The sequence below is a fragment of the Pezoporus occidentalis genome, unplaced genomic scaffold, assembly GCF_034315485.1.
Source record: "Pezoporus occidentalis ecotype Australia unplaced genomic scaffold, CSIRO_AGI_Poc_V1 ctg216, whole genome shotgun sequence".
In the NCBI taxonomy this organism is placed as follows: domain Eukaryota; kingdom Metazoa; phylum Chordata; class Aves; order Psittaciformes; family Psittacidae; genus Pezoporus; species Pezoporus occidentalis.
This window is the reverse complement of record NW_026914029.1, coordinates 785,830-801,725: the sequence shown is the minus strand read 5'-3', so window position 1 is coordinate 801,725 and position 15,896 is coordinate 785,830. Positions and strand designations below refer to the sequence as shown.

The window sequence follows — 15,896 nt, the reverse complement described above, 5'->3', positions numbered from 1 at the left end:
GCTTGTTCCAAGCCCCTGTGTCCAACCTGGCCTTGAACACTGCCAGGGATGGGGCAGCCACAGCTTCTCTGGGCACGCTGTGCCAGCGCCTCAGCACCCTCACAGGGAAGAGCTTCTTCCTTATATTCACCCTGAACTTCCCCTGTTTAAGTTTAAATCCATCACCCCCTGTCCTATTGGTGCAGCACCCAAGTGCAGTAGGGTCTGAGGGTATCAAAGATGTCATAGGGAAGCTTGGGAATGGAAGGGGGATAGCTAAAGAGAGGCAAAAAGGACACAGGTAGACCCAGAAGAGAGAAATAGGCTTCGATTTAATCAAAACTTGGGGCTTTTATTTGGTTCCACGTTAAAGCCATGGAGCTTGATGGGTTTTGAAGTAAAAACCTCATCCTCCTTGCCTGGGCACGGGCTCCTCGAATTAGATGAGTGTCAGTGTGGAAAGTGTAATCATAAACACTTTGTGCTCTAGTCGGGGGAGAGAGCGTGGCGATAAGAACAAATATGCAAGAGCAGAGTGTGTTTTTAATGGAAGGGAGATTTATTTCTCTCTGTGTCTTTTTAAGCCTCTAGATAGATCTTAAAAAAAACACCCCATCCCAACCCACACACAACCTGTCTGCCTGAAATAGCCGAAATGTAATTTAAAGAGCATCATTTTAACTAATACTTCACTTCAGAGGCACCTGCCCTATATTCATTGGAGACGCAGGCTGCATTAGAGCAGCTGATTTGCCTTTGGAAAGGAGGTTTGAGCTTCTTTTGTTCCTGCCTGGCTCCTTTGGATGAGCAAAGTGGCTCAGCCTTCGGTGTGCTTCCCAGTCCTTGTGGACACAGAGATATGGGGCAAGGGGGGCATGAGGAGACACACACACACACAGACACACACACCCCCCATATTGTAGAACCATGGAATGGTTTAGGTTGGAAGGGACCTTAAAGCTCATCCAATTCCAAGCCCCTGCCATGGGCAGGGACACCTTCCACTAGAGCAGCTTGCTCCAAGTCCGGTCCAGCCTGGCCTTGAGCACTTCTGTTTTGTAAATGATCAAGCATTATGTGACCTCAACGTGATTAGGGTCTTAGATGCTGTTGTCTTTAACAAGCCTGCAAGGAAGAGAAATACTTGTTATAGCATTGATAGAGAGATGGGACCTAAATAGACCAAGTGTTTAGCCCAGGACTACTCTGGTGAGGCAGGGAGCAGTGCAGGCATAGAATCATAGAATGGTTTGGACTGGAAAGGACCTTAAGCTCATTCACTTCCAACCCCCTGCCATGGGCAGGGATGCCTCACTCTATCCCATGTTGCCCGAGGCTCTGTCCAACCTGGCCTTGATCCCGGGCAGCTTGCTTCTGCTATCAAGGATGAGGGAGTGTGAGGATGAGCAGGAGGGAAAGGAGAGCTATTGTCACCCCCTTAGCTCGCCCTTTCTGCTCTGAAGTTCACTTGTAATATTCCTCTTGACTCGGGTTGCTAATGCGTTTTGTTCTCCCGAGCGCGCGGGGCCCAGCTTCCCGCTCAGCCTTTAATTAGTTTCTGGATGATGACATCTCCACTGAGAATCATCTCATCGTGTCCCTCCGATCTCGGGGGGAGATAAAGGAATCTAATAAAGACATTCAGCATTTCGAGGTGATGCCTTTGACAAGCTCTGTATTAACCACAAGGCGCCTTCCAACTTCCTCGGGTGGCCTGGACACGCTCTGCCTCATCCTCGCTTTTCCCAGCGGGTCTGGGAGCCTCCGTTCGATGTCTGGTGGGATGGGAGGGATGCAGCTGAGGGCACGGGGTCCCTGAGCAGGGTGAGATGGTTGCTGTCGGTTTGATGGTCACTGGGTGAGAGGCTGGCATGCCTTGAGGAGAGGTGGCAATAATGCTGGGGAGATGATGCAGGTCTCTTAAGGCTTTGAGATCCTTCAATTTTCTGGCTTTCAGGAGGTGTTGCTTGGTTTCTCGGGGGAATCCCAAGTGGCTTGGGGTGCAAAAGCTGGAAACAAGATCCTTGACCATGTGTGTGGAGCTGAAAATGAGATCTGGGAGCTGCACCACCAACCTGGCTGTGTTTGGCTGCTTATCTTCATGGGTAGCAATGCACAAACCTTCCTTGTACAGCTTTCTTTTCCCTTCGTTTTCATCCATCATCCTTAGACTCATTTTAGAGAAGGGAGGAGAGTCCCACAACTTCCTGTGGGAATCATCATGTGAAAGCAGAACTCAGGTCTCCCTGCATGAGGAATTCTGCCTGCTCTGTGAGGCTGCTGTTAACAGTGATGCTAAGCTACTAAGCCTTGTTTGATTCCCCAAAGGTGTGGGGCTCGCTGTCAGGTGATTCTTCCTTTTTGTGGTAGGAGAAAGGTTGTGGATCCCTTCAGAGCCTTGCAAGCAGGGACCAAATTACCCTGGATCCTTAGGGTGGCACACACAAATCCAGATTGGTGACCTGGACCCATCCAAAAGTCAGGAAAAGTCCTTCTGATGGAGACCTGCCTCTCCTTCCGTGCCATGTCTCTTCTGGCATATCTCTTGTTGACTGCAGTAGGAGTCTTGCTGATTTATGCTGTCGTAAGTGGAATCAGATTGGGCTTCTTTTTGGCATTTAGCTATAAAGTTTTTCTGCAGCAACCCTGCTGCTTCTGTGGTGAATTATAGCCACGTTCCCAAATCCTTTCCTAATGAATGATTGGAAACGTCTTGTTTCCCCTCTCTTTCTCTGAATGATCACGCTGCCGTGCTGTATAACCTGCTGCAGACATGGGCATAAAGAATTTGGTGTCCTCCAAGCTCGGGAGAGCTTTGGTGCAACAGGAGCTGTTTCCTGCTTGGGAAATCATTTAGGCACATCCCGGTGCCATATGACATATCTCATTACACCTTGCTTTCAAACGGGCAATTGCCATTAGTTAGTTATTAATTGCTCCGAAGGTGGTTATGGATGTCCTCTTCATTTCCAAGTTTGCACAGAGGGGGATCAGTCTCTTGGCAAAGCCAAACCAGGAATGCCAGTGGGGAAGGGGATCATTGTGGAGACCCAGGGTAGAGGCATCTCCGAGGGGCAGGATCAGCACTTGTAGTGTAAAGGGGTTGTGTACAAGCCTACACAAGCGAGCAGTGTAGGTGGAAGCTTTAAAGGCTTTAAAGCTGTGTTTGCCCTTCCTTGCCCCCCCTGCCCAGCTCCTGAGCAGAAGGATAATTGGAGGCACAGCTCTCTCAACTTGCTTTCTGCCTCCTTTAAAAAGGACAGAAAGGTTTGGCACACAAAGGAAAGAGAAGGTGCAATGCCTGGCACTGCATCAGCCGGGTGCTGGACCTTCTCCTGACTCACTAGAGGAGAGACAAGCTACTCTAGTTACAACCTGGAGGAGGTGGATGGGGGAGTGCAGTGTGGGTCCAACTCCTTGCATCAACCTGTAGCATCATCAAACCCCAGGGATAGGACCTGTGGTAGCAGCACGCTGTAAAACACAGGGAATTCTGGAGGTGACAGCAGCAAGAAGCTGTTACTAAAGCAGGAGCAGCAGCAGCCTGATGTTGAGGAAGCTGGCAGTGCACATCACAGATTGCCTGCAGAACGCAAGTCTGACTCTCCCTCTTTTTCTTTCTCCGAGACACATTTATAGCTGTTCTTTGTTGTTGCCTTTGATCTGGAGCAGATGTTGCTCGTGCTGGAGGATGGAGGTTTGCATGTGTTATGTATGAGGGGGAAGCGAGGAGATGCTGGGCTCGCTTGCAGGCTGCTGCTGGGGCTGAGTCCTTTGCACTGCCCCGCTCAGCTCCAGCATGAGAAGGGACTTGCAGGTCTGTAAAGGTCACATATGTATTTATGCACTGCCGAACTCTACTCAGTTTGGCTCCAAAAATTGGGGAGAAAGGATGTGGTTAAGGCAAAAAAATGCCATTACTCCTTGAGGGCCCTCAACTTGGTGAGGCTCATCTGAGGGCTCCTTCCCTGTCTCTGGTGGAGAGACACAACAAGTTTCACCTCAACATGAGGAAGAGCTGCTTGATGTTGAGGCTGGCATAGCACTGGGACAGGCTGCCCCAGGCAGGGGCTTGGAGCAGCCTGCTCTAATGGAAGGTGTCCCTGCCCATGGCAGGGGTTTGGAACTTAAGGTCCTTGCCAACCCAAACCAAAGGGGGTTGTGGAGTCTCCTAGTCTGGAGACATTCAAACCCACCATGGACATGGTCCTGTGTGACCTGCTTTAGGTGGCTCTGCCTTGCCAGGGCGTTGGACTGGATGATCTCCAGAGGTCCCTTCCAACACTAATGAGTTGGAGGAGTAATTGTGGAAGGCACTGGTCCCACAGTGGGTACCATGGCAGAGGAGGTGGTGTAGATGCCCTGCTGCATCCCTAGGACATGAAGATCTGGGCTCACCACTGCATCATCATGGGATGCATGAGATTTTGCACCAGTGCTGGCTCTGGGATGAGGGTTTTGAGGTGAAGGCACAGCGGGGATATAGTCTGTGCCAGTGGCAGGAAGGTGTCTGTGCGCCAGGGAATGTATCTGTGTAGGCAAGCACATATGCTTGTCTCCGTAAAGACATCTATCACCTGACTGAACACCCTCCAACATGCAACGTGCCATATGGGTTGGTTAAATATTTAAGTAAGCTGCTTTCTGGCCTGGGGACTCCATGTGTGTGAGCAGGAACCACAGCTGGGCAAACTGGGAGCATGTCCTAGAGGGGCTGAGAGCAGCCCAGAGCCCTTTCCCATTATCATGGCAAGGATAGGGGAGGAAAAGAGGAGCCAGATCGATCAAACACCAGCCTGCCCCTGGGGAAATCTGTGCTGTGTCACTGGAGCAGCTTGGCCAACACTGCCATGTTTAATCACTTGTAAGCAAAAGAGATACTGAGCATAAAAGGCCTGCCCGCAAGGAGAGGGTTCCCGCCTGGGAAGCCTGCATTTATTTAGCTTTATGTATTTATTCATTCCCAAAGGAGCACAGCTCCATCTGCATCCTGCATTCAGCAGAAGAAATTCCTCCTCTGCCCCATGGCTGCAGAAATGCCAAGTGATGGTGGAAGTGTTTGAATGCAGAGGGAATGGGAGGACCAGTGACCATTAAATAAGATTAAATAGGTACTTGTGAACCCTTATTTATTAAGGCTTCCCTCCCTAGTGTGGGAAGAGCCTTCCCCCTACCTGATGAGTCTCCAGAAAGGCATTTTACATAGCCCTGGGGTTAATTATTCAAACGTTTAATTAGCATGCAATAACTGCCATGGTAAATCCTACCACTGCACATTGCACTTCAGTTTTGCTGATGTGGTCACTCTGGTTTTACTTCCCAACCGTTCCTTCTTCATCTCATCTCAGGCGGGCTGCAGCAAATTGGCTTTTCCCAAGCACGTCCCAAGTGTAATGGGCTTTTTCCTTGCTGTATAGGTGGCTTGAGCTGCGTTTGCACTTGGAGTTGCAAAGTCTCCCATTGCCCAGCAGAGCAGCACCACAATCACCTCTCCTCATCATCCGAGCAACATTTAAATCTCTTTCTGTATTGAGGAGGAGGAGGATATAATGCTCCTATTAAGAGAAATCTAAGTTTAATCTGCTTTGATTATGGTTTAGAATCTGGTCACCTGATTTGATTGCAGATGTTTGTCTCCTGCCTTGTGGGTGCAGCACCAGAGTCACGGTGCAAAGGCTGACTTGATTTCCTTTTTGAAGTCTCGGTGAGCTCTGCAAAACAAGCTGAAATGGGATGATGTGGCTTCAGTAGTTAAAAACATCAGAAAGGTTCCTCTGTGATTTAGCGAGCATCACCTTGATGATGATGGATATTACTCTAGTTCTGTCGGTACGTTCAGCTGGAAGCTATTTCTTCTTCCCAGGTGATGGCAGACAATTCACTGTGCCTCCACTTGTCTCTTTCCACCTCTGAAATGGCATCAGTAATACCTTCTAGGCCTACTTTTGTTGTCCAGACTTAGATTGGGCTTTTTCAAGTGCACGTGGCTTTCCTGACCGACAATCCCAGCCTTGCAGGGCAATCATTACACCATTGTAATTAATTGCATCTCCTCAATGGACTACCTGGCATTTGACAGAGCATCTCCCAGCTCTATAGGGGTGCGTGGTCCCAGGAGACATGTGCTGTCCCCTTCCACTGGGCTTAATGACACTGATGCATATTAATATGTCTTTTGGTGTCATCTTTGTGCCCTCCACTGTCCTGCCCCAGAGCTCCTGCTGTTTTGGGAGCATCTGATCCCTAGTGCATGATTAGTAGATTAACCATTGTGCCCACAGCAGCAAAAAAATGAACTCCCAGAAGCCCTTCAAAACAGAGAATAATTCATTACCCACCTTGATTTCCACTTAAAATGTACTTTAACTACACTTCCAACTACAAACCCTAAATCACCCTCATGTTCACAAAAAATCCATCATTTTTTATTTTATTGCACAGCACTGGCATGACATAATCCCTTCCAGAGTGTCTTGGAGTGCTTTACGGATCAATAAATTACTTACCTGCACAGCAGAGGCAATGCATGCAAGGCCATTGCAGTCATTCCAGCTTGGCACAGCCCCGGGAAGGATGTGGCAAACAGAGATACACAGGGAAAAACGTGCTCAGGATCCAAGGCAGGAATAAGGGGGTTGCAAAGGGCTGCAGCTTCAAGCAGGTCAATGGCTGGGCTCATCCAGGGAGGGTGGAAGGAGCAGGATGCTTTGGAAGTGATTTGTGAGTCTCCTGCACAGCACCTCAGAGGGATGTTGATGCTGCTCAGCTCCAGAGAACGGCCTGGAAAATAATAATTCAAGGAAAGTGATGGTCTTTATTATGTTGTGCAGGTGCAGGCTGCTAACAGCAGCTGTAGAAACCCCAGCCCTCCCTTGGCAGCCGCATCCCTGCTCGCTCCTCATTCCTTCCCCTTCTCATCACCCCCCATCCTGTGTATGCATCCTCAGTTTGGGTCTGGATCCCTTGCATCTAACCCGCTCCTCCGTGTTCTTGATGGTTTGGGATGGCTTTCATCCCAGTTGCATTTCCCTTCCTTTGCATAGTGCTGGACATTAAAGGCTCCTTGGTAGACTTGTATTCATAGCCAGCAACTTTTGGTGCTTTCCTGGTCGCAAGAGAGCCTGCAGAAAGAGCTGCAAGCCACAGGCATGTTTTGGGTGCTCTTGATGGAGTTTGGAGGGGGTGGATGGTGTTTCCTCAGTAGGATGCAGCTCTGCCAGAGAGGGCTGATAGGACAGGATGAGTCCTGGAAGCAGGGTGTGGGAGAAGTACCATCTCACACACAGAGAGGTGCTAAGGAGGAGCTGTCTTGAGTGTCCCTATGGTGATTGAATCCCTTCTGCCTATAACTTCTTCCCACTTCAGCCTTTGTCTTCTCTGTCCCCCCTTCCCCTGCAGGATCCCATCAAGCCAAATGACACTGATGAGCTACTGCAGAGCTTGTCAAGGTGGAGGAAGGAAACTCAGCCTCCTTTAGCCCTATTTTGGGATTGGAGTTGGAGCAGAACCGGTTGCATTTTCATTTCCCTCTTTCTATCATTGCAGTGTCTCCGAAGATCACCGAGATCTCTTCTGACATCTCCATCAATGAGGGCGGCAACGTCAGCCTCACCTGCATAGCCACGGGCAGGCCAGATCCAACAATCACCTGGAGGCACATCTCACCCAAAGGTAAGAGCCAAACCTTACCATAAATACTCTGTAGAAGGCACAAAGTTGGTTGCAAGCAGCTGGGGAGGTGTTGTTGGTTGGTTCACGTAGCGAAGAAAGGATGATGTGAGCCAAAGCGATGGGATTTAATGCAGCAGTTGATGACTCTGGTGGAGAAACATCCATCTTGGTGGTGGAACTGATGGTTTTGCTCATGTGGAATTCTGGCTGAAGGTACCAGGTTGATGTTGCTTTGCTTAGGGATTGAATGTGCTCGCCTAGCCCTATGTTTGGGGGATATTGTCACCTGTTGCTTTAAAGGAAGGCTGTAACTAGTGCAAATGAGCAGGAAAAGCCAGGAAGCATTAATTGGTGGCCTTGTGAATTGATATGCAAAGCCTGAGCAGAGCTGTGTGGGTGTGCCAGCGGGGAAGCCAATTCCCATGTGTGCCCATGTTATTGCCAAACGGGTTCCCAGATGCTTTTTGGGGTTTGCTTTGGTTTTTGCTGCCCTGTTCTTGCCGGGGAGCAACAGAAACCAAGGGGGTGATGCCTGCTTTCTGCCGCTCCCATCCCACCCCAGGTGCTTTCCCCCTGAGGTTTTACCAGTGTCTGCCTCAAGCTCTCCTCGGGGACACCCCGGCTGGGCTGTCGGCAGCCGGAGGAGCCGGCGCAGCGGCGGCAGTGATGGATGGGGCCGTGTCTGCTCTCTCTGTTCAGCTGCCTGACAATGGCTGCGGCGCCTTGGTGCAGCTCCATTGATTTTTTTGCTGTTTGTCTGCTCTGAAGCAAACGGCTGGGCCTGAGCCATCACTCTCCGTAGCTCAGGCAGGGAGCGAGCTGAGGCGGTGGCAGCTCAGCCCATTCCCCTGACAGCAGCAGCCTCTGTAAAAGCCATATTCCCCCCCGGTGCACATGTTGGTTTATCTGCTTTAGGTGGTTGTGTCCCCGAGACAGTGGCCTTCGGTCAGGGACTGATGAATGATGAAATGCGGGGCGCAGATCCGTGCGCTCGTCTCCATCCCTGGGTGTCTATGAAGTCGCTGTCAGTGTAGCTGTCACCATCAGGTGGCATTTATGGTGGCGGCAGTCCGTGTGCTCCTGCCTTGAAGCCTTTTCTTCTCTGTCCTCTTCCCCTTGTCTGCGCTGTCAAGGCATTTTTGTCTCACTCAACCTCCTCATTGCTTGTTTTTCACATGCACCTTGTTTCCCTCACATCCCTGCTCTCCTCCCTGCATCCCCTCCTTCCCAAGGACCCTCCTCTCTCATTCCCATGCCGTTTGTTGCCTTTTCCCACGCACTATCCATCCTCTCCTAACCAGGCTCTGGCTTCCAATGCCTCTGTCTTTTGCGAGGGCTATTTTCCATGTTTGCTGCCATCCAGCAGGTTTCTTCCCCCAGGGATTCTTTACCTGCGCTTGAACCAGATGTTTCCATTTTACTTAGGATTTAGCTGCTATGGAAACTGAGGATGCACCAGGAGAGGAAGAGTGAGCTAATCAGAAATTACCTGTGGTGCTGTGTAATTTGCAGCAGCAGCTCTTACCTGATTTTGGCCATGATTAGGCATTCTGCTTTCAAAACTCAAAGGGAACAAATGATCACAGAGATTTACTGGAGTCTGGCCTCATGCTGATGGAGGGTGCTGAGCCCAGAGGTGGCCCGAGACAACTCTGGTAGCTGCAGATCCCCACAGGCAGCTCCTGTTTCTCTCTCTGGCTCTGCCAAGCTGCCAACAAGGACCTTCACTTCTTTTTTGCATTCAGCTCACATAGCAGGGATGAGGATTGGAAGTTTGGGGACCAAAATGAGAGCCAGGGCAGGTGCCCAGAGGTGCTGTAGCAGGTGCTGAGATGATAACCCTTTCCCGAGTGGGATATAGTCTAATTTGGAGAGCTGGGAACAAATAAGAACCCAAAACTCGTTGCTGGATTTCAGGTCTGCTCATCCTCAAGCGAGTTGCTTCCTGCCTTTCCCCATCCTGCTTGGATTGGTGGAGGAAAGGGATGAGGAGGATTGGTTAAGGGAATGCTGGTGCATAATTGAAGGGTTTACATAGCTGATGGTAACAGCTCTCACCTGTGTCACTGGGGGAGGCTCTGATAGCACTGTCTGTGCCAAGCACGAACAGAGCGGGAGCTGAAGGAGCCGGTCCCTGTGCTTAAGCTGGTGAGTGCTCCTCTGTGCAAGGCTCTTCATGGGCTTTATTATTTCCTTGCCAACTCTGTGCAGCTCTTGGTGGGAAATGGAGGCAATGTAAGAGGTGTTTGCTCACCATGGAGTGTGTGGTTGCGTCCTTCGGTGGGTTTATACCAAGAGCAACCCGGTTCCCTGGTGACTGAGCTCACTCAAGACCCTTTTGCAGTCACTCACCTTGACCACTTTGTTGTTTTCTCTCCTGTGCATTGCTCGGGTCTGGTGTAATATGAGTTTGGTCTGGTAACTTTTGTGTCTGCAGTAGCTGGTATGTGATTGGAGCTGTTAAATCTGGGTTTGAGTCTGTTTGCCTGGAAGATTCCCCACAGCCAGGAGGAGGAGAATTTTTGTTGGATAACTCAAGCTGAGTGAACCTGAGGAAGAGTTTTCTGCAAGTGAATCACATCAGTGCTGGCCCTGTTGGTGCCTCTATCCCTGCTCAGAACCTGTGCCCATCCTCATCCTCCTGCCATGAGTAAAAGCAGGATGCTGGCTCTAGCGAAGGGGTTTGTGACCTTGTGGCCAGTCCAACCAAGATGCATGACATTTTCCATCCCTTTGCATCAGTCCTCTCTGTCCTTGCTTTTTTCTTCTCCCAGTAATGCAGCTGAATGGGTTGAAGTGGATAAAGATGAGGATCTGGTGTAGTCACAGCTGCTTCTGCATCAGTGGAAGAGGTTTAACTGCCCTGGGTTCGGATGCTCCAGCTGGCAATGTGACTACCACCAGAGCTGCCAGGCACTGGGGCTTCAAAACACAGTCACCAAAACCATGATAGAAAGCCAAGTTCTGGCATGCCACAGAGCAGATCCATCCCTCCTTGGCAGCCCTGCAGTGCCAGGACCATTGGGATGGCAACCAAGAGAGGCATCCTCAGCAAGGTGAAGGGAGGGAGGAGGACAAAGAGGGAGAGAAGGATGTAGATATATATAACATCCAGCAAGAAGGCAGCAGCATCTTTCCAGAGGAGGTGTAGGTTGTGCTGAGGACTTGGAAGCTGGGGTCTGAAAGTCAGTGTTGTGTGTGCCCACACACATTTGGCTTTGCACTCACAGGTGCTAAGCATCTCTTCACTTCCAAGGCTGTCTTAGGGTCCTCAGTCTCACGGTGCCAATGTCATCTGTAAACTGCAGAGAGGTCTTCTAGACAATAGTCTGGGTTTGGTCACTCAGGTGTTTCCATAGCTACTGGGCTTTGTATTTATTTTGGGGGTAATTCTGATGTTGTCATGGCAATTGCTGTGTTATCAGGCTGGTTTTCATCTCTCATAATAACAAGGGCTTAAGTGTGACTATCCTGCCACGATGGAGGCAGGGGCACGAGGAAAGGATGTAAAATCAGGTGTGTGCATGGCTCATCTGTCTGGCCAACATCAGTCTGCCACACTCAGACATCCCAAGCCAGAGCCTGCATCCAAGTCATCATCCTTAACAACCCTTGATGGACTTTTCTGCCATGTTTTTTGTCTAATTGCTTTTTGATTATTGCTGTAGGATGATGGATTCTGGGGTAAGGCTGAAGACAGCAGCTGCCAGGGTAGGAAAACATTATGGTTTGGCTGCATGGTGTATTTACTCATAAAAGGTCTGATGGAGAGGTTTTTAGAGCAAGAATCCCTCATTAATGTCAGGATTAAGCTGGGTGCTGAAAGCTACATCCCATGTGGAGTCTGAGCTGTGATTTGCTGAATAGGCGCTGCCTCTGCAAGGGAGAGGGACAAGACAAGGGAGGTGCTTGGAGGATGCTGATGTTGCCACATCCCGGATATCCTCCCTGATCATTCCATTTAACCCCTGTGGCCCTCCATGTCCTCCCTGCAAGAGGTACAATAGCAGTCCCTTGTTTTGCAAGCCCGATGGGAGGATAAATAGATTCAAGACATGAAGCTCTCAGACACAGCAGTAATCACAGCTCGTATATGCACTTAAGATAGATGAGGCCCGGTGGCCTGATGTGGCAGAGGTCTCATGAGATCATCTGTCTATACATGAGCAGCAAAGCAGCAAAGGGACTCTGGGAGAAGGCTGGTAGATTTGGATATATTGATTCTCTCTGCCTTAAAACACGAGGACAAGCAACTGCAGAAAAGAATCCAGTTTGAACTGTTGCTTGTCCGTGGGAAGGGGACATGTCTTCCCTCCCCGGAGGCTGGGCCGTGCAGCACATTGCTTGCTGTCTTCATCTTTCCAGGATCCTCTCTGGACGGGAGGCAAAGGATATCTGTAGGTTGGACGTTGGGTTTGGAGCCTGGTTGGGAGGCACAGAGAGAAAAGGGATGCACTTTGGTGGGAAAACCCTGCCTCAAGTCACCTTATTACCTTAAGGCCAGAAATCCATGCTCTCTGCTGGTCCTTTTAACAGGGCAGTAGCTCTTGGAGAGAGCAGATGGTTTGCGTAAGGCTGTTTTTTGGTTCATCCTGGGGCTTATGTTTCTGCACTCTCTCATGTCTCCTTTTGAGACAGTGTGTGAGCCAACCCAAGTTGTGTCTCAAAGAAGGGATGAGAGTCCTCCTACGGCAGCTATACAATGGGTCGCAGCGCTGCAGTGTTGGCTTAGGTTGGCTTGGCCACCACAGTGAATGTGACATCCCTCCTCCCCATGTTTCATGCATCTCAGAGTAACCAAGTATCTCACCAAGGCTCAGACAACTCCTTTGGTGGCAGAGAGCCTTGTCCTCCTTCCAAGAGGCAGTTGCAGGCCTGGACTCGAGCTATATTAACTGAAGCATTTCAACCAGCTCCAATCCTGTCGGCAGCTCAACCATCCCCTTGTTTACTGTTGAAATAATTACTGCTTTGCCATAATATTAGCTCTGAGCCGTGACTCCATTACCATTACCGCCGGAATATTACCCATTTATTATCTCCCAGCAACCCTGGAAGATGAACACTAGGCTTCAGAGACCAATTGTTTTACAACAGACAGGATCTTGGTGTGCATTGTTTAATGAGGTAAACTACATTATAGCCAGCATTAATTTGGCTGCAGTGCACTCCACTAAATCATTGTTAACCTGGAAATCTGCCACCGGATTTGAGCCGCGCTTCCACCAGCACATGCCCAATGGATCGGCTGGGAATAGGGTCACCAATGGCCTGGCTGTGTTTGCATCACAAACAGGTTGCAGTGCTCTTGGATAAGCAGGGCTTTGAGGTGGACACGAGTTTTGTGTGTAGTGATGGAGAAGCTGGCAGCTGGTATTACCAGGGGCTGCTTGCAAAGCATGTGGACACGTGCTAAAACAGGATCCTGCTGAGAGCAGGGTATTAGCCCCTTGAGTGCCAGTAGCATCCCCATTGGCTCCCATGGGAACAGACTGATGCCCTGCAGCAGTCGGTGGAATTGCACCATGGCTTTGGCTTTCCCCAGGGAATGACTGGAACATGTTTTGTGTGCTGGGTGCTAAGCGCTTGGCTGTGGGATGCTCCTGTTAGCATTTTCCTTCCACTGATGCGCCCTGGTTCCTCCTGCTTTTTCGAAGCACTGGGAGATTATGTACTTGTACGTGTATATATATACATAAAAGTAATAGTTTTGATTCCCTGCATGGTGGAAATCAACTCTCTGAGCTGATTTGTTTGCAGATTTGGCATTGCTGCCTCTAAAATATGCACCTCGGTACAAAAATAACAAGCCCCCTACCAGCTACAAATGAGGCAATGTCTTTCCCTTAAGAAAAGGGTGAAAAAAAACCTCTCTTGGCTTCAGCATATTCCCTAAACATAGCTTTGCAATGTCACACATTCCCTCCTTGCCTGAGGCAGAGCGTGCTCCACTCCTTATCGCAGCCTGGGGATGCAGGTAGGATGCTTGCTTTTGGGGAGCAGCTGTCACTGTACAACAGGGTTAGGATTGGGGTTAGGGTCACTGTACAACTTGGGGTGGGGGAGAGAGGGGTAAAAGCAGGCAGCTGCCTGCACCCTCAGGTTTTATCCTTTGGCTTATCCCATCGATCACTGGCTACATGATCTGGGAAGGTGAGGCCCACTGTGGTATTGCAAAGGGCCCTTGTGCTACTGCCGTGCCGAGTGCAAGGGAGCTGGTACCCGTATAAAACCATGGAAGTGTTTAAAGCCAGGCTGGATGGGGCTTGGAGCAATGTGGTCTACTGGAAGGTGTCCCTGCCCATGGCAGGGGCTGGATTTAGATGAATTTTAGGTTTATTACACTCCAAACCAGATTATGATTGATTTTCTTGCACCTAAGTCCGCCTGTTTGCACAACAGTCTCGTCAGCCCTTGTGCACGAAGCAGTGGTGGGACCAGGTTAAGGAAGCAGGGAAGTTTCTGTTCATTCCCATTTCCTGGAATAACACCCTTGCCACTCTCAATCCTCATATCCCATGCTTTAGTTCTGAGCAGAGACAGTGTTTTTCACACCACTAGCAGCATTTCCCAAGCCAGCATCCCTTCTCCATCCCCAGCAGCACCTTGCCTTGGAAGAAAGGGATATGTTAGGTATTCCTTTGGTGTGGTGGGATGAGGTGAACAAAACCCAACAAGCCTCTGGATTTTCTCTCTTCTATCAGCACTTAACACAGCTCCCTTTTTCCCTGGTAAATGTGTGGCTTTGTGCTGGCATCCCACTCCCTGCTTGGGACTTGCCTTTCATTCGGCTGGCGTGAGGAAGAGCACGGGAGTGTCTGAGATTCCAGAGATCTCCACACAAATTAAAACCTTTTATCAGCTCCTAATAGCTCTGCAAACTAATTATATTTGGGCCAAACTTCCACAGCAACTCCCCTGAGGTATTATTATAAAAACCTGAGCTGTGAAAACGCGTCCCCATTCTGTCAACACTGGGTCGCTTCTGCTATAGAAAACTCTGCTCCGGCTCCTTTTAGCTCCCCGTGATGTGCTTTGCATAAGCTGCTGCAGTTGCTTTTGGGGAGGAAAGAGCCCGACTCGGTCTTCTCCCACTCTGCCATGGCCATCGGTGTGGCCTCAGGGCTGTGGATGCACAACAGTGGTCCCTCCATCCCCGGAGAGATGGATGTTGTGATGAAGAGTGGGAAGGATGCTCGGAGAGGTGGTGGAGATGCTCAAACCTGCAGGCAGGTAAAGGGAGTAAGCAGCACAGCGAGGAGCTCTGCATGTGGATGGTTTTCTTGATGCTGGGGGGGCTTCTTGTGTTGTTGGAGCTGATTCCCCTCCAAATCCGTGCCTTTCTTTTTCCTGGCATCACCATTTACTCCCTTCTCTTCTTTGTAAAGTCTCCTCTGCTCGCTGAGGTTGCACAGGGCAGGACACCAAGGCCAAAGGCATCCCCTGCCTTCTCCTGCTGCACCATCCATTGGTGGATATAGCACAAGGAGATGCTTTGATTCAAACTCCTGCCCTTGCAAAGGTTGTCCATGTGGGAAGGAGGCTTCTGCTCCCTGACACCTTTCTTCTGCTGTCCTTGCACTCTTCCTCTGCACAGATTGCCAGCTAATGGGGTGGAGCTAGAGAGAACACTCTCTATTAATGGAGCAGAATATAAACAGAATAAAGCCTTCATTTCCCGGGCTGTGATTTCATTATTAATATACTTTACAGTTCACAGGTTGTTCATTTGCTTCCATGTTTTCTCAGCTGGTGTAATCTGTGGCGCAGAGTGAGGAGAGTCATAAAATGTCCATTTCCAGTTGAATGTGCGTCCAATTCACCATGAAATGTTGCTCTCTGTCGTGAATATTAAGTGCCCGAGGAGGCAGGATTAAGCAGGGCAATTTGCCAGACCCTCTCCGTGTCCCTTGGGCCTGGGAGAGATGTGGGTGCAGAGAAGGATTGGTGACAAGGTGAAGTGTAGGGACTGAGGGAAGGTGGAGAGAGGAGAGGAAAAGAAGGAGGAGAGAAAGAAACCATAAAGAGGAGGAAAATTGAAGAGTGGTTGCAGGAAGTGATGCAGCAGGTGAAGGATGCTCTGTTGGAGCAGACCTGTCCTCCACCTCCTCTTTTCCCTGTCCCACATCCTTGCTACTTGGCAGGGAAGATGTTACAGCAGCATCTGCTCCGCTTGATAAATCAGTTGTTGGTGTCTACGCTCGGTCAGTGCTGTGGGCTTTGGGGTTGTGCCCTTCCTCGAGCCT

General features: G+C 49.9%; 1 protein-coding gene across 7 annotated transcripts in view; it reads left to right on the top strand.

The window, feature by feature from the left end:
• Nucleotides 1-15,896, top strand: part of LOC134164327 (protein CEPU-1) — a 332,330-nt gene that overhangs the window by 295,390 nt on the left and 21,044 nt on the right. For all 7 annotated transcript variants that reach the window (XM_062619944.1, XM_062619942.1, XM_062619945.1 and 4 more), the window contains one exon: nt 7,525-7,650. In XM_062619944.1, coding sequence (XP_062475928.1) covers nt 7,525-7,650 — 126 coding nt within the window. The remainder of the gene's footprint in view (nt 1-7,524; nt 7,651-15,896) is intronic.